General features: G+C 37.3%; 1 protein-coding gene and 1 pseudogene across 1 annotated transcript; one reads left to right on the forward strand and one right to left on the reverse strand.

Moving 5' to 3' along the window:
- Positions 1-7,740: 7,740 nt before the first annotated feature.
- LOC112022612 (uncharacterized) lies at positions 7,741-18,264 on the forward strand (annotated as a pseudogene).
- Positions 18,265-18,280: 16 nt separating this feature from the next.
- On the reverse strand, positions 18,281-21,662 carry LOC112022631 (1-aminocyclopropane-1-carboxylate oxidase homolog 4). Its single transcript, XM_024055251.2, has 3 exons — positions 21,095-21,662; positions 18,957-19,344; positions 18,281-18,664 (listed from the first exon to the last, which is right to left on the reverse strand). Exons 1-3 carry the CDS (start codon positions 21,550-21,552, stop codon positions 18,416-18,418), a joined length of 1,095 nt encoding a protein of 364 aa, XP_023911019.1. The 5' UTR covers positions 21,553-21,662; the 3' UTR covers positions 18,281-18,415.
- Between the last annotated feature and the right edge of the window lie 1,157 nt (positions 21,663-22,819).

The following is a 22,819-nucleotide window of genomic DNA, read 5'->3' on the forward strand; positions in this document are numbered from 1 at the left end:
AAGGAAACCCCAAATGGATGAAATGTGCCAAGGAAGCCCAAAACAACATGAGTATAAGCCCAGTGATAGTACTGAGCTATTGGAACTAAGCAGAAGGAATGTGTACAGTAGGCCCAAAAGAGGCCCAGCAAGCATAAGTCAAATGATAACATGGCAGAAACAACAGGGCGATAAGGCAAAGGTGTCAGACGACCCACAAAGAAGACAAGGGTTGGATTGAAGAAGGAAAGGCCCATGCCCAAGCAAAACCTAGCCCAGGGAGAAAGCAAGATACAAAGAATGAAGACCCAGTAACTTATCCACGCCACAAGAGGTTAAAAATGAGTGGCAGAATGGGTAGCAAAGACTAGACAAACCCCCAAGCCATGGCAAATGCATGAATGGCAGACAAGCCCTGGACTCACATGGAAGTAGAGCACGCATAAGGCTTAGGCACCACCCACTTGTACCCAACCAATACAAGAGTGGTGGGCCATAGGTTAGAGGTAAGAGAAGGTACGGTCTAGTAGTGGAAAGAAAGTGGAAGCCTATTCTATGGTTCCTACTCAAGCTCTTTTGGGAGAAATATCCTGCTAGGATAACATACTACCTAAAATAGGGAAATATGAGTTGGAATCACTAGATGCATGCCATAGGGGTTAATAAGAGAGAATGCCCACCCTTATCCGGATGGGAATGCCATGGGGAGCAAGAAAACAAAATAAAACTCTTTTGTCTGGGTATGGAATGTGGCACGGCCAGCACAGGTAAGTGGTGATGGTTGGGCAGCCGACAGACCAATGGGTGATCTGGAAAGGACACCTATACTAGGACAAAAGCAGTTAAGGGGTAAAATAGTAAAAACTCGTCACGACAGGCAATATAAAAAGGGCCTTAGCTGTGCACAGTAGGGACAATGGGGGGAAGAGAACAGAAGGAGGAAGGAAAACAAGAGAGATAAAAACAAGAAAAAAAACAAGTAAGAAATGAGTGAAAAAAAAAAAAAAAGAGAAAAACCANGGCAGGGCAATTTTATCAAAGAAAACATAATTGTTAGGTTCAGAGTGCCTCACAAAATCATCAGTGACAATGGCACGCCTTTTTTCAACAGTAAGATAAGAAAGATGCTAGAGTTCTACCAATCAAACACCATCATAAATTAAACACCACGTCGTGACCCTATTCCCCAAGGAACAGGCAGGTAGAGGCAACAAACAAGACTTTCATCAGATCATTAGCAAGATGAATCAAGAATATGTTGGGGGATGGGCAATGCATCTGCCAGACGCCCTTTTGGGCCTCTGAAGCTCACCAAGTCTGCCATAGGGTTTTCCCCTCTTTTCCTTAGTCTACAGAACAGAAGTGATGAGCCTACTGAAGTGATGGCGTCCTCTTTAAGGTCCTGTAGGCATGAAAGAAAGAAAAGGAGAGAAAGTCTTTAGTGGAGAAAGATGCAAAGACCTAGAGGATTGAATGAAAAGAGGGAAGAAGCCCAAGAATGCAGTCGCAGATACAGCAAAAAATGACTGAAGCTTATGGTAGGACGACCAAGGGGGTGTTGTAGAAGGAGCTCGTATTGAAAAAGGATCACAATCAGGTGGGTTGGCTAACCATCTAAATTTTTCAAATGGGAGGACCCTTTGTGATAAGGAAGCTCATGCAAGTAGGTATTATCGCTTGGCCAGATGATGGAAAAGATCTAATGGACCCATTAATGGCAAATGGTTAAAGCGATTTATGCTAAGAACTTCTTGTTTTCTTTGTTATTTTTTCTCTCCATGTGATCACTTACAAGGATGATGCACAAGAAAAGTATTGTATAATGTTTTCACTTGTAAAAGTAATGAAAACCATGGATCTTCTTCCATGTGATCACCTTAAAAGGATGATGCCACAAAAAGTAAAGTATTGTATAATGTTTTCACTTGTAAAAAGTAATGAAAACCATGGAGTAATAGCAAAAACATATTGTATCATAATCATAGTAATAACCATAACAGATATAGTAACAAATGTATCATAATAGATTACAAACCCAAAATATATAAGTGAAGTTAGACTTATCAAATAAGTACTAGAGAAATAAGGAAGTGTACTAGGTAGAATGAAAAGGGAAAGAAAATAGACATGGGGGAAGTAAACAAGAAACTACATGATGTAACAAATCTCATCAAAAGCCTGAGATAAGGGTTTGATCTCCAAAGCGGCTAGGGCTAGCAACACCAAAAAGGAGACGCTCACGACATGCCTCCAGGTCTACCACCTCCTTCTTCAAAGCCTTAATATGAGCATCTATGGCATCCATAATAGGCTGAACCTTCTTCGTAAAGAAGACCCGAGCAATCTCTTGCAGGTGATCTAGCAGGAACTCCACTGCAAAGCCAACCTTGATTAACCACTAAACTGTGGCCATCAACTACAGAATCCTCTCAGCAGACATGATGTTAATGAAATTATGCTTAATATCGTTCATCACGCTCCCCAATAGCTTGAGGAAGTGCTCCCTCGTGAATTAGCCAAAAGGAAACCCCTGTATGAAATCTCCATGGCTAGTGTATACTGCCTCCAAACGAGAAACGCACTCCTTAATGACTCAAAAGCTATGGAAATCAACATAAGGGGGCCTAGCACCTTAGAAATCCACAAGATCTAGGTCATTGGTCTCGGGCTAGTCAAACCGGATGAAAAAAGTAGTAGCCTCATTCATTGGATCAGGGACTGTGGCTAAGGGGCAATGGTGCGGGGCGGGGTTGAAGGATGGGGTCTTCGTCCCCGCTCCTCATGGTTTTGTCTTGCCTTATCCCCGCCCCACCCTACATGACGGGGAAAACTTTTTCACCCCATCCCCACCCCTTGGGACCTCGCGAAGCCCCGTTCCACCCCGTAAAACTTTACTTTTTGTTAATTTGCCCTACAATTAGTACAATTTTTTTAATGAAACCTATTTCATTAATAAAAATATACTTGAAATTACAACTAAATTTATCCTATCAAATCCAATCAATTTTTAGAAAAAAATTGAATAATATATCTAAGTGTTTAACAAGAAAATCATAAAATAATAATAATAAAAAAATCATAGTATAACACATAACCAAATAAAGGTAGAGAACTACATTGGGTAAAATAAAATAAGCTAATATTGATATGTTTGATTAAATAGTAGGATTTTAGGGTATGAAAAATTTACAATTATGACCCTTAGCAACGTAGGGCGGGGTGGGGCTGGGGCATGGTACTAATGAAGTGGAAGTTGTGTTTTAGAATAACTGCTAAACTTGGAAATTTGAGGACACAACAGTTCACAGCAAGANACACAATGACACAAAAACAAACATTTAGAGTCTCAAACTCGTACCTCATAAAAAAAAAAATTCTATTATGTTCATGATGAAATCTAAGTTGAGAAAGACGCAAGAATGAAATCAATAATTCAATAGTATATAAATTTGTCTCTAATAAAGAGTAAAGACAAAAGAAAACGTTAAACTTGATACCTTATTTCCAACTTTGCTAGAGAGAAAAAAGAGGTAGAGAGCCATGTTAGGTAGAATAAAATAAGTTGATCATATTTTTGTTTAAATAGTAGGGTTTTAGGTTATGAAAAATTTACAATTTAACCCTTATATGTGGGGCAGGGCGGGGATGGGGTGGAGTGGGGCGGGGTGGGTCTAAAAAGTTTAAACCCATCCCCGCTGCCTGTGGTGTGGGGCTAAAATCTTGCCCCATCCCTACCCCACCACCTTTGCGGGGCAGGGAAAATCCATGCAGGGCAAGCGAGGAAGGGCGGGGAAAATTTTTCATCCCTAATTGTGGCAAAACTGTTACCACCTCAAATCGAGAAGACGAAAGCACCTCAACAGCAATCAAACCTGGGAAGGAACATGAATATAGTGTAAAGGACGAACAAAAATGAAGGAACAAATTTGTAATAAAGACTAAGGAAGATATGGGAGAAAGAAAAGGAAGGAAGAAAGTACTAAAACTCGCAGAAATGAGGGTTGCAAGTGTGGTAGAAGTCGGGGCTATAGGCATTATGATGTCTGTTGTAGCCTCGGGCTCCTTAGGAATATATGTGGCTAAAGGAATGAACATGCAGAATGATCAAAGATTGCATCAGGAAGTTATATATATATATATATATTTATATTTATATATATATATATATATATATAATTTTAAATAAAAAGAAAGAAAGGAAAAAAGAAAAAAGAAAAAGATGACAACAAAAAGGATAGGACGGAAGAGAAGGTTTAACAAGGGCAAGAGACACATACCCATGGCCTCAGTCTCGTGCTCACCACCATCATCCTCGTCAAAATAAGAATCCTCTTCTTGTAATGGGCTCATCCTCATCATCCTCAAGAACCTCCTCGGATCCTCATCAGAAGATAAATTTGCATCAGACCCACAGATGGAAGAGCTAGGAATAGAGGAGGGAGTAACCACCAAGAAAGAGCCATCCTTTATGGCTTGAGAGAAGGTAGCGAAGGGATCACTAGCAACAGCAGGAGTGGCAAGAGAGGCGCCCCAGTCTGAGATGCATTTGTAGGAGTGACTCCTTTCTAAGAAGTAGGAGCCTCGACAAGAATAGGAGTGAACTCACAAACCTCTTGATCTGGGCACTCTTCTCAATAGGACTAAGCTTGGGTGGAGGATTGGAGCCTTGGTAGGAGCTCTCTGTGCAACAGAGGAGTAGAGGCCATGGCCTCAGCCATAATATCTGCCCGTCAAAGAAACCCTCCATAGGTGTACCCATGGCAGCAGAGACTCACTCGTAGGGTGATAAATAGAAAGGGGCTCAAGGTCGGCTTGAAAAAAAGAAAAAAAAAAAAAAGAAGAAAAGAAGTTAGGAACAAAAAAGGAGCACGTGGTGACACGTGACATCGGGAATGCATGCAAAAGGAAGGGATATAACCTCTAACTCAGGCTCGTTAGGCAAGATGGGGTGGGTGGCAGAAGTATCCTCCTTATGCTTAGACTGCAAAAAACAAAAAAAAAACAAAAAACAACAAAACAAAAAAAAAAACAAAAAAAAAAAAAAAAAAAAAAAAAAAAAAATAAAAAACAAAAACAAACAACAAAACAAAACAAAAATAAAAAGAAGGAAATAAGTAAGCATGCATATGGGATTAGCCGCAAGAAGGCTTATGAATAAGAAAAAATAAGAAGAAGCAAAATTAGGAGATACATACTCTCTTCTGATGGTGGCAACGAAGGAGGTGGAGACGTCTTCCTCTTGCGGCCTCAAGTCTACTAGAGGAGGGAGCATCAAAGATGGCTGTGGAATAGCGGACCTAGACGGCTGTAGTGGGGTGCCTACTAGAATGGGTACGAGTCGATGGGGTGGAGGAGAACCTCCAAGACTATATTACTTATAGGAGGAAGGCTACCCTCATAAGAACAATATTAGAACAGTCTCAGAGGAGTCATCACCTTTCTTGGCAGGCTTAGGCTTAGCAGATCGAGACATCGAACCTTCTTCGCGGCACGAGAAGGTTCACCACTTCATTTTCTTCTCCAACCTGTGGGGTATTACTAGCATACAAGTACCATCCCTTCTCATTTTCCTGGCACTCAAATATAGCAGATCGACTCTATCTTCTAGCATAGCGCACCATAGACTTGGTGGGAAGAAGTACCGAGGGTTGGTAGAATGGTAGCATAGAGACCAATAGAAAGATTAAGAGAAAACCCACAGCTGCCAATAATTCTTGCCAAATGAAATCATCACAACCATACCATTGCATGCGCAACTGTGCAAATACCCTCCCTCTATGAACCCGGAATGGTGACGTTGTAAAGCGCTTGCTTCAAAACTCAAAGGCCTAAGTCGAAGGAATGGCTGAACAGAAGTAGCAGACTCCATGATGGCAAAAATCATCAGGATGTCTGATCTAACCCAAACTACCTCCTACTCTGTTAGCACCCTGCATTTGTGACTACCAGTATGTGATCCCTATCTCGTTAAAGTCAATTAACGAGGTGGTGGTCCAGTAGTATCAGTAAAAGGCCCAGATTGAATCAGCACATGTGTATGTGGCAGATTCTTATATACTCTCCAACAAAAACCAACTCCTTTATCAAAGAACTCAAAGCAGGATGCCCAAATGGCTTCAACCTAATCCAGCGTAAGCAATAGAAAGTAAGATAATGAAGCAATCACAAAATCAATAATAACCTTCAGACACGAATGATACTTTCCTTGGCAAAGCGGATGGACTTGCACTTTGTCAAATGCCTAGCATAACGATCCCATAATAGATGCTTGCAAGATGATACTGAGGCGGAAATGGTGACTATGTGGCAGGAACCCGCCTGCTTCTCATCACTCTGCAAGATATTAGCAGCATATAATGACATGGAACATAGGGCCATGGAAACTCACCCTGGCAAAAATCTTTATGGCAATAGGAAATATAAGGCTTTAAGCATAATTAGGGGTGAGAACCGAAAATGAACTTACAAGCCAGAATGCAACGAAGTCGCATAGCAGATTGTGTCTGAAGCTTAGAGAAAGCCAACCAATATGACAACTTCACATTGCCACTCACCTTTCTTCAATTCGCTCTATAGCCTCCTTCTCGGAGATAGTTCTATAGCACTTGGTCCACGTCACCAAGAATGGGCAACAACAGTTGATTTGCCACGTCTTCCAAGGTTACAGTGATCTCACTGCAGGAAGGAAGAAAGTATGGGTAGCAATGCATCATCGGTAAACAAATGGGGAGGTTAACAAATCCTTGTAGTTGGATAGGCAATGCAATGAAACAATGGCCTTTAACACACCGACGTGTTGTAACGCTGTGCCTAAAACCTATATCAGCCACTCTTCGTCAACCCTCCTTCCAACCAAGAAGTGTCGACCAAATTCAAAAGAAAATGAAGCAGGGCTTACCGTTCAAGAGAGAGAGAGAGAGAGAGAGAGAGAGAGAGAGAGAGAGAGAGAGAGAGAGAGAGAAGGAGAAGAAACTTTTCATTCGCATATGAACCACAAGAGCACTTCATATGCTCAGGGGCTAAATGTTGATGCCCACTTTAGCAAAGAGGTCCAATAATAGGAAGAAGCCTAATAATATAGGAGGAAATAAAGAAGAAGAATTAGCAAATTGAGAAGAAAACCATTAAGCCCAAATGGCAGGAATAATGGTCCATAGGCCTATAAAATAGTAAAAAGGCATTAAAGAAAGCAAGCGGGCCCAAAAGAGCACGAAAAAAGAAGTAGTAAACTCATAGGCATTATGAGAAAGGGAAAGCAAGCAAAAATGGGCCGAATGAGCCCAAAGGAAGGAACGAAGTAAATAGGGTTGGTGAAAAAGCCTATAAACCTCGAAAGTAAAGGATATAGTAATTTGGGCCAAGGAAGCCCAAAAGACTTAGCAAAAGCCCATGGAAATGAAGGATTGGAATGGGTCGAGGATACCCGATGAAATGAAATGGGCTGAGGATACCCAAATGAATAAAATGGGCCAAGGAAGCCCCAAAGGGATGAAATGGGCCAAGAAAGCCCAAAACAACATGAGTACAAGCCCAACGATAGTACTGGGCTATTGGAACTAAGCAGAAGGAATGTGTATAGTAGGCCTAACAAGCACAACTCAAATGATAACATGGTAGAAACAATAGGGTGACGTGGCAAAGGTGTCAGCCAACCCACAAAGAAGACAATGGCTAGATTGAAGAAGGAAAGGCCCATACCCAAGCAAAACCTAGCCGAGGGAGAAAGCAAGATACAAAGAACAAAAACCCAATAACTCATCCATGCCACAAGAGGTTAAGAATGAGTTGCAGAACGAGCAACAAAGACCAGATAAGCCCTCAGGCCATGGCAAATGTATGAATGGCAGACAAGCCCTAGACTCACATGAAAGTGGAGCACGCATAAGGCTTAGGCACCACCCACTTGTACCCAGCCAATACAGGAGTGATGGGCCATGGGTCAAAGGTAAGAAAGGGTACGGTTTGGCAGTGGGAAAAAAGGGGAAGCCTATTCTGGGGTTGCCGCTCAAGGTCTTTTGGGAAATGTCCTGCTAGGATGACATACCACCTAAAATAGGGAAAGATGAGCTGGAATAACTAGGTGCATGCCATAAGGGTTAGTAAGAGAGAAAGTCCACACTTATCTAGATGGGAATGCCACGGAGAGCAAGAAAACAAAATAAAACTCTTTTTTCTGGATATGAAAGGTGGCACGACCAACACAGGTAAGTGGGGATGGCTAGGCAGCCGACAGACAAGTAGGTGGTCTGGGAATGACACCTATATCAGGAAAAAAGCAGTTAAGGGCTTAAACAATAAAAACTCGTCACGGTAGGCAATATAAAAAGGGCCTTAGCTATGCACAATAGGGACAATGGGGGGAGGAGAACAGAAGAAGGGGGAAGGAAAACAGAAGAAATAAAACAAGAGAAAAACAAGTAAGAAAATGAGTGAAAAATAAGAGAGAAAACAGGAGACTTAGAAAGGAAAAATGAATCAAAAAAGGAAAAACAGAGAGTGAGGAAGAGTGTTACAATGGGCATTGACTAATAGGTTATTCCCTTCTCTCCCTCTAACAGCTTGCACTCTAGTGAGGATTAAGGAATTCGAGGATAAGCCATCTAGGCCTATTCTCTCAAAATGGAAATTTTTGTGGCAGGACTTCCCTATGAGATTGCTCACATTGAACAATGGTTCCCTTTCTAGACTTGGCTCTGTTGAAAAATTGTAGACATCTAATTTTGCACCCATGATTTAATCAAGGGGAATGACTTGAATAATCAATCCATGTACCCTAAAAATCATAATTGCATTACATACATCAACTTCTCTTTGCATTACATGCATCAATTCATTCATTGTATATCATAAAAATGATATTGAGATTCTAACAGTTGCAACGATGTTTTCAATTTTCAAATCGGACCATCAGATCAAAAGATATCGCATGATCAAGTTTGCAAGGTCAACATGCATTATGTCTAGCTAGAGTCGACCACACATGATTAGTTTAAATTAATTCTAATTGGTTAAACAATTAGAATTGATTAAATAATTTTGTGATTGGTTGATAATTAGTGTTTAAAATAGGGATGCATGCATGGGAATAAAAGAGATGATTGAATAACAATAAAATTGTGGATAATCTAAACTTGCTTTAGATTTATTTTTGGGTATTTATCTTCAAGATAATTATTCTTAAATAGCCTGAATTATCTTGAAAAGAGATTAAAAAAAAAAAAATCATGGACGTAGGATGAAAACGCGTCTAGGTACAAGGATCGGCCAAAAAACCCTAGAAGAGGAGTCTAAACGACACCTGAACACAAGAGAGTGTTCAGAGCCATAGGGCCAATTCGGCACTTTTATGGGCTTTGGCCCAACAGCCTTTGGGTGATAATAAGACACACCCTTTTCAACCTTTTCGCAAAAGGATGCGTCCGGATTCAAAACTCTAATTGTCCGTGCCTATTTTTTAGAGTTTTCTGACCTCTATAAATAGAGACTGAACCTCATAATTCAACACCTTTTTTTATGCTCTAAAAGGCACATGTTTTGGGCTCCCAAACAACTCATATTTTTTGATCTCCTCTCTGATTTTCTGTAGAAGCTAGGATTTTTAGGTTTCAAGAATAACTGATTAAGTTTCTTTGAACCCTAAAACATCCTCTCAAGTAGAAGAGTGCTCATGCAAGAGGTTGTTTTCTACACCCTTTTATTTTTATGCTTTTCTTATCATGATGATGTATGTTTAATTGTTTCAAATATTCATAATCTGGTTTATAAAAACATGTTCTTGATTTCTTTATTTTTGATATAATTTGTTTCTTAATTTTAAAGATCTGCATGTAGTCAACTATTCTTCTTCAAATAAAACGGATCTGCATCTTTCTTAGATGCATATCTAAATTTTTCTTCAAATAGAATGGATCTGCATCTTTCTTAGATATAGATCTGAGTTTTTCTTCAAACAAAATAGATCTGCATCTTTCTTAGATCTGAGTTTTTCTTCAAACAAAAACGGATTGGCATTTTTATGAGATGCAGATCTGAATTTTTCTCAAATCAAAACTGATTTATATCATTCTTAAGATACAAATCTTTTTTTTTTTTTTAATACATGCAAATTTTTGAAATAAAGAAAGAGATCATGTATTACTATGTTTGTATTTGTTTTAATTCATGATTGCATAAATTCATATTATGAGTGAAACTCTCTTCTTAAAAAAAATCTTTTTCATTCTTTTAAAACATACAAAATATAGATCTGGTTTTTCTATTATCAAAAAACCTTTTTTTTTTAGTTCTTCAAAAATAGATCTGATGTTTTTCAAATTAAAAGACTTTATTTTATGTAATAAAAACATATCTTAATTTTTATCATCAAAAACCACTTTTTTCTACATCCCACAAAACCGATTTGGTATTTTGACAAACCAAAATCAATTTTCTTAATCACCAAAACAGATCTGAATTTTCTTAAACAAAAGAAGAGATTCCATTCATAAATACATTTGTGTGATTTAATTTTTATTTCACATGTTCAACATATCATTCATGACATGCATAACATAGTACATTGGTTACAAGAGTCTAGAAGACCAGATTCTGTCTAGGCGGAATGGATGTCTAACACCTTCTCATTCCGTAACCTAGCCTCTGGATTTAGGTCTTTAGCTAAGTAGATCTAGCCTTGTCTTTGTTTATTTTTGGGTAGAATGTAACTAGGACAAAAGGCCATGTATTTTTGGTAGATTGTAACTAGGACCCAAAACTATGTAATTTTAAAGTTTTTTCAAGATATGTGATTTCTTTAATTCAATCAATGAAGAGAATAATTCAGTCATATATTTGTATATATTTACTTTTTCTTATTTTTTGTATAAAAAAATAAGTGGCAACTCCATACCATTTACCCAAAAAGAGAGGTGCCCTAAAAGGTACCCAAATCTCTTTTTTGAGGGACGATTTTGTCGAGGTCTCTCACAAAAATCAAGCACAGCAGACTTATCTTTCTTCCTTTCATTGTTCAAGCGTTAATATTATTTCTTTTTCTTTTAATTGCTATTATTAACTCATTTCTGCCGCATTTATATCATTGTATTTTTTCCTCCTTTACTAAGAAAATGATTTAGTTTTTTTTTTTTTTTGGCTGAAAATAAGCATATTCTTCTTATTTTTGTCATATTACACCTATATGCCATAACTTTTTTGTAACAACATTCTCTATCGTGGGCACATGTCCAAGGTTAGAGCAAATGGGGTTCTAGCTTATGCACAAGCTGGCTTAGGGTGTGTTGTAGTTAAGCCAATCCTAACTCTCCTACCCTAGATCCATTGGGCCGTAACGTGGCAGGAGACAGTCCATCCTAGAGTTGCAAAAAAGGCTCACCACACTCCCTAAGTGCAAACAATAGTTAACATTGTTTGAATGTTCCTATTTCTCTAATTCCTCTACTTCCTTTCAACATTTTGTTTTGGTAGCATTTGTCTCACAATGATTGCAATATAAAAATTATATGCACAAAAGAGTATTTGGGTACTCAATGCTAGATAAATAGCAACCAAAGATGAAAAAAAAGAAAAAAAGAAAAAAAAAAAGAATGAGCATAGAACTTTTCAAATGGCGTTAAGTGACATTTGTGCATGAATAAAGCTAGAGAAACAAACTATTTTACAAAAAAAAAAAAAACTTTCAAATTGTTGATGTGGTGAGTAATTATTATTAAATGAAAAAGTGATATTAATGATCTAAATGAAAACCAATAATAAGTTGGTCACATCAACATTTTGTAAAATATTGTAAAATAGTTTGTGTTTGTAGTATTACTCTTTGTGCATATGGAATAAACTGTATATTTTTTGTAAAACTTATCATTAACACAATCCTCAAGGATAGTTTTTGAATGGCTCATCCAATATATATATATATATATATGAGAGAGAGAGAGAGAGAGAGAGAGAGAGAGAGAGAGAGAGAGAGAGTCCAACACAAATATAATAGTCAACAATCTATGTAGAATTGGAAAAATTGGGCTTAAACTTATGTAACTCAACCTGAACCCAAATTTTTTACTTGGAGTAAAAACGAGAAGACTTATACCTGACCCATTTTTCCTTGGGTAATCTATTGGACCCATGACTCGACATGTTTTTAATTTTTTAACTAATAAAAAAAACAAACCAGTAAATTAGCAAATCACTCAAAATTAATTATAAAAACATGTAAAAGTAACATAACATGATAGATTAACCATCCAAAGGCAATGACATTGAATCAAATAGCAGCCGCAAGAAATTTTTCTTTATAGATTGACCATGGGGTGACTAAATTTAGAGAAAGTGAGCTTAGAACATAGATTTTGAAATCATCATGTAGCTTATATTGAAACAACATCTCTATATCATTTGGTGTGATAAAAGGCTTAAAACATTGATCTAAATCTCAAATTTCTTCAATGAAACTAACAAGATCTTTGCCATTGTTACTCTTGTATGCTACAAGTGAACTGACATCTCTTTCATCGTCTCCAAGCCAAACAAAGTCGGTACCTAAGAGGGTGAGAGTCAGAGGAATGTGCGTGTTATCGCTCAAGAATGCTACCATAGCTATGGGTACTTACTGTTCTACTTTTTCATAATTTAAAAAAAAAAAAAAAAAAAAAAAAAAAAAAAAAAAAAAAAAACCAACAACAACAACAACAACAACATCATTTTTGTGCACTTAATAGCAATTCTCCTATATTTTATGGTGATGATAACATTAATAAACTTTAAATTGTATAAATTTAAGAATTTATGTTTTACTTAATTTTTATTTTTGAATACTTTTTTTTTTTATGTATTTAATATTTTTTGTTCTTTTATTTTGACATGTGAAAAAATACGAATAGTCCTATAAACCGATCAGTTGTTTTTGGCATGAACCCACTTTGACCTATTGACTCTGCCCGTTTGTGAGGCATGGGGGAACAAAGCAAAGAATAAAAGTACAAATAAAGGATATGTAATCCGAGTTCGGAATCACTCTTGTTTCCAAACACACTCCCATCAAAGTTTACACTTTACACTCTCATACACACACTGTTAGGAGCATTATGTGCTGCTGATGATGGCATGAGGAATGAGGGTGCTTAGGCAACATTGGGTCAATCACTTGGCTTTATGTTTTCTCAACACACTCATGGCTCCTTATGCCTGACTAGTGATACTCCTACGGGCTCTTTTAAGGGGGACCTGCCTAGTCTCCGTACTCGAGTTGGATTGATGAGTAGTGATGAGGGGCAGGATGTGGAGGCACCTTGCTCCACATGATGCCCTAAGGTGCCTCCACATCCTGCCCTAAGGCCATGGCAGAGGAGGGCCATGATGGGTAGATCGAGATAGTTGTGATGATGGGCAACAACAGATGGTGTTGACCCTATGTGGTGGTGCATGGCATTAGTGGTTTAGTTGTTGGTTCCTTGTGTGTGGGCTCGGTGGCTTGAGTGCAAGGCCGGATTGGGCTACTGTGATGATTGGAAGCTGTGTGCAAAACAATGGGCTATTGAGGGCTGGTTGAATGCATGAACAAGTGCTAATGGGCTAATGGCAGTTACTTTATGTGCTGTATGTGGCATGATGTGTGGGCTGTAGTGCTGATGGGAGGCATTGAACAAGGGCCAAGCCTTTCCAAAACATGTGGGAACATGTTGTATGGGAACATGTTGTGTGGGCCGCTAGAGGATGGGCAAAGGCTCCATGGTCTGCTGAGACATGGGTTGTGCATGTATAGCATGTGTAGTGGCAGTTACCAAGCAATTACTAAGCAGTTCATAACTTTCCTGATGATTAGGCCTACTATGTAGAGGTTGGAAACGTGGAGAGCAAGCCAAGACATCATCAGTTGAGGGTGTCCTAAGTTAGAACACAAGTGGCAGATTGTCTAAGACCCAGGGAGTTACTAGGCAGTAACTGCCATAGCAATTAATTTTGTGTATTTAACCCTAAGGTCGTTAGGGGTGTCAACATCAAAGTGTATTTGGCTTTTAAAAATTATGTGTAATTCTCTAGGCTTGTAAAAGGGTTTTCTTTGTACTTGAGATTAAGTAATAAATGTTGAGGGTGGATTCCCGATAAATATTGTGTGTATTGTGTATTTAAACATCCCTATATAATATATTCTAAGTGTTATTGTTGTATGTGTGGTGTTGGGCTAAGACTTAGCCAAGGACTTAGGGTCATTTTGAGTGAAAAATTGACCCTTTCACACACACACACACCCTGTTCTTTATTCTTCTTTTTACTATTTTTAGCTGTCGCAAGCCAAACCTTCGAAGTTCGAAACATAGTCCAAACGAAACTAACGGTTGGATCCTCATTTTCCCGCCAAATATTTTACAAGTCTCAGAACAGAATATTATCCAAATGCATAAGCTCTTCCGAACCAGCCATGGAAATGTCTTCCCTACATTCAGAAACCTCTTAAAAAACGCTCAAATTTTCACACCCAGCCCCCTCCTTCTTCACACAGTCCAAAATCCAAGCTAGATTTCATTATGAACGAAGTTGAAGAGCTCCAATCTTCGAAACCCATAAACCAAATAACCCAATCAGCTACTGAACCTGAAGTTATCTTCGATCTGAGAGAGCGACGGTTCAGATATCGTACCCGTGGCCTGAGTGGGTGGACTTGATGGAATGCTTGTTGAAGAGGGGTTACTTTGAAAGCAACGGAAACCCATTTCGAATCGGCGAAATGGGTCCCAAGGGATCCAACTATATCCGGACGGTTTGATCTTATAAGGTAATAAGGGATTTAATTAAGTGGAAGAATTTGATTAAATTGCGATTTGTTAATTTGTTTCGTTTGGATTTGTGTTTTTCTATGATTGTTGGGGTTTAAAGGTTTGGTTTTGAAGTATGTTCGGTTTAAAGTTTTGGAATGAGAAAAATGTATGACTGGTTTTTGTCTGGGTTTAAGTGTGCACGCAACCTGTTTGATTTTGGAGCCGTATGAAGCACATGGTATATTATGTTATGCTTGCTAGCACTTGTGATGTGGATAATACTGTAATAACTTATGGCAATGCATCTTTACTATTGAGAGAACAAATACCACGACTTTGCAGGTTGATTTTGAGAGTTTTGAGTTTTAGAGAGGTCATCGTTGCCTTTTTTTTTTTCAAATCCATTTGCTTTAATTTTTAACCCGATGAAAGAGCAGGAAAACTTTTTTCAGGAAAAACAGGTAATTGCACTTGCTGGACCAAGGGCAAGTTTCCTGTTTTCATAGTCCCTAGTGTCTGAGCTGCTCTGGTTAATAGTCTTTAATGTTATGTACAGAAGGACATGGTATCTCAGACCTTTTATATGGTTCCTATGTTATAAAAAGGAAGAGATTATTTATCCAAAAAAAGAAAAAAACAACTAAAAGCAAAAGACTTGTTTACTTTCCGTTGTATAAGGACGAAAAAAAAGTTTGGCCCCAAACATGTTTGGATGTTTTTTGCTCCAACCTACTATATGGCAATTGAAGAAGTCATTCATGTGTTGTTTTAGTCGGATTACTTTATTAATGAGTCATGTGACTTGCTTAAATAATACACGCGGATAGTTTTATAATTTTCCATGTAATGAGTTTTAAAAGATAGCTTGAAACATGTTTGGAACAAAACTTTTTCCAAAGAGAAGATACTATTATTGAAGCCCTATACCTACTAATTTTAACTTAGGTAGGGGTGTCTTGTCTGGAAAATCAACTCTATCTTGCTTAGCCATGTGTATAGGAGATTTTACCTCCTTATGGAAAGTTCTGATGCTTTTAATCCCTTTTAGATTCTCACATGGCTAATGACCTTCTATTAGCCATATCCAAAACATTGATTTATAACTAGTTACAACAACAGCAACAAGAAAAGCCTTAAGCAAAACTTTGGAGTGGACTATGGACCCTTAATAGACTAATCATAGTCAACCACATGTATTCTTCTCTGTCATTCTATCATATCCAAACTCATAGTCTATGTTACTTCCTTAATATCATGTCCATTTTTTACTACTTCTAACTATGTTATTTTAGGCCTCCTTTACTTTTTGTTCTCTTGACTTGAATCAAACAACTCTTCCTCTCTAATGCTTTAATTACTTTCCTTGTACATGACCAGTCCATATTGAGTGATCTCCCATATCTTTTCGTTAATAATAGCCACTTCTGTCTTTAAACAATTTTCTTCATTTTTTCTCCTATCTTTACTTGGATTTCCACTTATTCATCTTAACACTTTCATTTTGGTTACACTCATTTATAAACATGTTTCTTGTTAACCCAGTAGTCAGTACTGTATTGATTTATAACCAGTCAGTTACACCAAAAAACTAGAATGTAACAATGAACTATAAATATCTCTGCTGTTTGTAGGTGGGATGCTCATTTAGTGATTTGCACCCTAATGAAATTTTAATACATACTAAATGCCTTTTGCTGTCAGGTTCTTGTCAAGGAAAGATATCAAGGTCATTGCAGAGTCCGGATGTCCAAGCATAGACAGGAAAGTTATTAACTCAGGGAAGTGTCTGAGAGCACATGTTGGCATTGATGAAGGAAATGTATGTCCTGGATTTTCCCAATATTTACCTCTAAGTTGATTAACTTGATAAGCCAATGAACTCTACCTCAAATTACCTCTAAGAAGGAGGATGAGGTCATAAGTTCAAGACTCAAAGGTGCATATGTAACTAACTGCTTACAAATTTTTTTTTTCAAAAGAAAAAGAAAGATTACCTGGATAAAATCAATATAGTGTTACTTGATAAAACTCATAATATTTTCTTAATCAAAATATTTTAGTCCAACTTAACTTTCTATAATAGAGCCCAGTAGGCACTTTTTGCATTAATATTAATGAGAAATTTTAGTAGGTTTGCAGCTTCTGCAATTTAAGGGGAGACTGTGAGAGGGCATATGTGAAGGCACGTCAAGATGAAGGTGGACGCACCATGGATGTCATGCGTTTCTTGTTAATATATGGGCTTGATCCGATCACTGGTATGGTGGATAACAAGCTATGTTTAAGCAAATTGGTTAAAGCATCAGTGAGAAGGCTGCTGAAAGAAATGGTAGAGTATAGCACAAAGGAACTTGACTCCAATCTCCCCAAGGCCACGCCCTTAAAAAGGGTTGCGTCAGCATGAGGCTGCTCCAGTCTGCCCGGAAAAGGCCACATAAACGTGCCAATGAAGCGAGGGGACTGGCTTTGTCCCAAGTAATTCTACTGCAAGTCTTTACGTATTTAAAATACTGAATCTTGCTGTGCTTTTGTCACAATATGTTAGCCTTTCCTCTTATTTTTCATTTGTAGATGTGACTTCCTTAATTTTGCCAAAAATATTAAGTGCTTGCGCTGTGATGGTTTATTCCAAGAAAGACTAAGGCAACTACATGAGGATCAAGATCATCTTCCATTAAAGAAGGGGGATTGGATATGTGACAAGTAATTGCCTTTTCAGATCATTTAACTTTGTACTAGTTATGGTTCTGCGTCTAACTGAGACTTGGAATCTTGACAGGTGCAATTTCTTAAATTTTGCAAAGAATACAAGATGTTTGCAATGCAAAGAGAAACCTCCAAAGCGGCAACTTAATATGGGGGAGTGGGAATGTGACTCGTAAGATCTCTTCCTAATTCAATCTCTCCTTCATTCTTTGAACTCAATGATACCCTTAAAAGTTGTTCTAAATTTGGTAAGGCTTCTGTTATTGTATAGGTGTAACCATATCAACTACAGAAAAAACATGATGTGCTTGAAATGTGACTACAGATGACCAAAAGCATTGAATACTTCAGACGCTTCTGCTCAACCTCCACATGATACAGGGGGTTACCATAACAAGAGTGGCATGAGTTTTGTCAAAGTTAAGACTGAGATTAATGATCAACTATCTGTTGGACAAAATAGACATCAAGATAGAGGTTCAAATATGTGGAGATTTGTGGAGGATAATAGTGGAGTTTATGATGGCTCAAGCTCATGGAATGAGGATTCTGGATTTGTAAATTTCCCCATTGCAGGGGGGAAGAGTGATTTGTCTCAAAATGCACAGAGGAGAGAAAAATGGAAGTCGGAGATGCTAGAGAGGAGCAAAAGCACCGTAAGGACAAGGCCAGAACTTGATGAAGTTAGGTCTTACGGATTTCCGAGAATGTTGGATTTTCCTTCCCCCTCAAGGGCTCCTTACGCTCTGTTTGCTTCAAAAATTATGTTTCTGTAAACTTTTTCCTTAATAGAAACAAGAAGAAAATACGAAACATTATTGAGCTCTCCTTCTATCTAGACGTTGCAATTTGTGAAACTTTGAAGTGGGACTTTATTTATTGGCTTGTAAGCAATGAGTTTTTAATTAACATTAAATTTACCATAAAGAGCTCATTAGCATCTTTTACACGGTATTGACGTTCATATTGTTTGCTGTCTATGTTTACAGCTTATAGTAATTTGATAAAGATTTGCCATCCAACTCTTTTTTGAAGAACCTTGTCATGAAGTCTGTCAAGGTGAACTGCCTGTAGAGAGCTGGTTTCTCTGATGATATTAGCTCTGGCAGCGGACCATACAGGTCATCCCTATTGCCTGGATTAAAGAAAACCGCAATTGAGACTCGTGGTTCATGGGAAGGGTTGGCCAAGACTCTATGCTCTGCACTTTTGTATGCTTCATTGGATATGATCTGAAACAAATGGAATTAAAGTAATTAAAAAACTGGAGCAGTTATTTAATAATAGTCGTTTACTTAGGTTTAATTTGAATGAAATTATTTTTACCTCAAAACAGAATGTTCAATATGTGTTTTTGCTTATAGGCTAGCTCATTTTTGAAGACAACTTTTGTAAAACTTTGTTGTTGTTATTATTATTATTATTATTTTTACTTTCATCCAGCTGCAGACAAATAAACCAATCAATTTAAGTCACACTAATAAGAAGTGTTTGATGTTGTTCACAAGAATAAAACTGGTTTACCTGAAGCAAATCTCCAACGTTTATAACAAGAGCTCCAGGAACAGGTTTGACATCCACCCAATCCTCACCATACTTAACCTGCAATCCACCAACATGGTCTTGCTGCACCACAGTCAAAACCCCTGGATCCGTATGATATGCAAGCCCAACCGTCAGATCAGGTTGTGGGCACTTGGGGTAGTAGTGACCCACCATTGTTCTACCTTCCAAACATGTCATTTCCTTCAACCTCGATGTCTCTACTCCAAGTCCTTCACACATCAGCCCTGATAAAACCTCTCCTAGCCGTTTGATCTCTCGGTCCCACTCAATCACCTCATTTCTACATATCTCAGGGATTTGATCATGATCTGCCATCTTGGGACCCATTCTAAGCTGAAGGGTGTCCCTAGTAGTACAAATATAACAGTTTTGGAATTTTATTACAATTACAAAAATTCTAACTACGAGATGAAGTTTCTCAAAGGCATCATATATTTTTCAAAAAATATATTTCATACTATTCATGTTTTTTAGAACTTATAACATTAGTCAATGAAAATGTTTTCCATGTTGAACGCAAAATGATGGAAAATGCTTTATGCTTTTTTAAAATATAAAACATTTTCAAGATAAATCAAGGCTTCGATTACATTTGGTATTAGCTTAAAAAGTCAACTTATTTTACTATTTATCTTATTTTTACTACTATTTATAAGTTTCATTACATTTTTTTATATTATTTGTAAGTCTCACTGTACTATTTTAGTTAACTTTTACCTTTATCTATAGTATTTTCAAGAAAAAAAAAAATTTCAATTTCAACTAAATAAGCTATTCTGAAACAAGCATGAAATGTCTATCAACCTTACTCCTTTCAACTCTTCTATGTCGTCACTACAACCTCCTCTAAATTGATGAGGTTTAAATTATTTTACTTTTAAAATTATAAGATTTAATTTATTACTTTTAAAAATGTAAGGCTTAAGTTGTTCCACTCCATTAAAGCATAAACTATAATATATAGGATGTAATATGCAATTTAAACAATTTATTTTGCGTGTTGCAAGTTGCAATGCAACAATATAATAGAAGAAAATTATATATTTCTATAATATTATACATAGGAAAAAATTTAAAGTCAAAACGCATATTACTTACAATTAACTTGGGCATGTATTGAATATAACTTGGACAAAATCATATGATTATTTATTCGTATTATTCAAAACTCTTCTCAAGCGTTGGAAATGCAAAATTTGTTGCCCCTCGGACCCCCACAAAGAAAAACATCCCTAAAATTTCAATAGAGTTCTATGTTTTAACATATTCCAAAAAATTAGTCAGCCTTATTTGTTAAACAAATAAAATACAAGAAAATTGTGTTATTTTAAAATACTTGACACAGAGAGAGTAATAAAATTTGTTTGAAATGTCCCTAATTCCTATTAGTATATGGGATTGAAAAACAATTTGACAATTACCTATTAAAACCGTTTTTTTTTTTTTTAATGGCATCTCTTATTATGTTAATGATTATGATTTTATCTTAGTTAATTCAAGGGTTCGGTTTCTGTCAAGTGGTTATTGGCCACTAGACCCGTTAGGATACAAATACGTATCTAGTCTTAAACACGTGTCTAGTGATACTGGCTAATTCAAGGGTTAGGTTTCTGTCAAGTGGTTATTGGCCACTAGACCCGTTAGGATACAAATACGTATCTAGTCTTGAACACGTGTCTAGTGATACTGGCTACTAGACAGAAGTTGGATCCTTAATTTAAAATACATATCCAATACTAGATACGTGTGTTGGGTTACACGTGTGAGTGAAGTCCCACATTGAATAAAGATGAGAAGAATGAGTAGTTAATATAACATAATTGAGCACATACACATTGGGCTTAGGCCTTTTGGGTTAAAGTGTGTTTCTATATGTTATATTAACTACTCAAGGAAACTCCCCAAGGTGTTTATCTCCCCGACAACGTGTTCACAATCTAATGTGTTCAGTGACACTAGTCACTGGATGGAAGCCAAAGCCTTAATTCTTAATTCAAAACACGACTTTCAATTGAAACACAATTTTAAAGAGTGTACATGAAGAGTATAATATCGAGTGTAAAAAAAAAAATAAGAAAGAAAGACTGTATTCGTACCTCCAACTTGCAGCTTTGGAGTTGTACAAATCCACGTTAGAAATGTAAGATACGCCTGTTCCTATCCCTCTAGTATAGAACCGCGCCTTAATCTCCGTTGGTTCCTCGTGGAACCCTTTGACTGATTCAATCGTACGGTCCAGAACTCCCAGGGGCACACCATGATTGATAATCTGGAAGAACCCGAAACATGAACAGGCTTGTCTGATTTGGTCAACGATAAGGGAGCGGTTGTGGTGAGAGTCAACACCAGAGAGGTCGATTGTGGGGATGACGAGGTCGGGTCGGGTTTTGGATCCGGGCTTGAGTTGGGACAGAACATCGGGTGGGTGAACGAAGAAACGAGGGATGGTGGTTATGCCGGAGTCGACAAGGCCTTTAACTCCGATCTTGGATTCGTCGAACTGCTTTACTTCTTTCACTCTGTCGTATTCTTCGTCGTTAACGTTGGTTGCCATGACTTCTCTCTCTCTGTTTCTCTCTCCGGTTGTTGCGTGTTGTGTTTTTTTTTCTTCTTATGTTATGTGTGCGTAAAGTCAAGCTTTTATGAGAAGGAGAGAGGTGGTTTTTTAAAAAGGTACGGCACCAGACCAACCTCACAATTTTCAACGCTGATTGAGAACTCACGTTTTATGAGGGAAAGAGGGGTGGATTTTTCAGACTCACATTTTTATATTTTAAATAATATTACATATATTTTTATATATTTTTTTATTTATATAAATTTTAAAAAATTATAAAAATCTTATTTTAAATTACTCTACTAAACACTTCTATAAATAATATTACATATATTTTTATGTATTTTTTTATTTATATAAATTTTAAAAAATTATAAAAATCTTATTTTAAATTACTCTACTAAACACTTCTTAAGACTCACATTTGTTTTTTAGGGGGAAAAACGTTCAAATTTCATTAACTAAATTTGGTTAAATCAGCCTAAATTACATAAGAAAGCTGTGGTAGAATATCTTCTATTCACACTTGAAAATTTGGAATATTACTAGCAAACTTAGCTAGACTATGGTTAGCAAAATTATATTCCCTCTTGACATGAGAGTAACGCAGTTGATCAAAATTAACTGAACTAAACTTAGCATCATCTATCAATGGACCAAAAGAAGATAAGGATCTTTGATCAGTTGATAGCGCCTTTATTATTGTTAACGAATCACCTTCCAACACAGCCTTAGAAATAGCTATCTCTGCTACAAATGACAGAGGCATTAGCAACTGCTAATGCCTCAACCTCATCGCTGCTATTTGCTTGTGATAAGTGTTGGGAACATGAAGTAATGACCAAACCCACATTGTTTCTTATTACCACGCCAATACCTTACCTATTCTCACTAGATAAAAACAGCTTTGTCGAAGTTTTTTTTTTCATAACATCCGATGTAGGAGGTTGCCATCTAGTTCTGAGTATAACATGTCTATCCATTGTGGCAGGTTGACAAGCCAAAAATTCGAAGAACTTGATTGCGTTGAGTCCAAATCAACCAAGTTGCCATCGCAAAGAGTTCCACTTGATCATGTTGTTGAAGAAGCTAAGATAATAGCTCCTTGAAGTCCAGACTATGTCTAATTCCTTGCAATCCCATGGAGCATGTATTGGCGTCTCATGTGCTTCATGGCAGCGGTCACATAACAGGTTATTGATGATTGTATGACGAACAAGGCTCACTTTTGTTGGCAATGCATTACGGCATGCACGCCACAACA

This window comes from Quercus suber, unplaced genomic scaffold, assembly GCF_002906115.3.
Source record: "Quercus suber isolate HL8 unplaced genomic scaffold, Cork oak 2.0 scaffold_121, whole genome shotgun sequence".
NCBI classification, from domain to species: Eukaryota; Viridiplantae; Streptophyta; class Magnoliopsida; order Fagales; family Fagaceae; genus Quercus; species Quercus suber.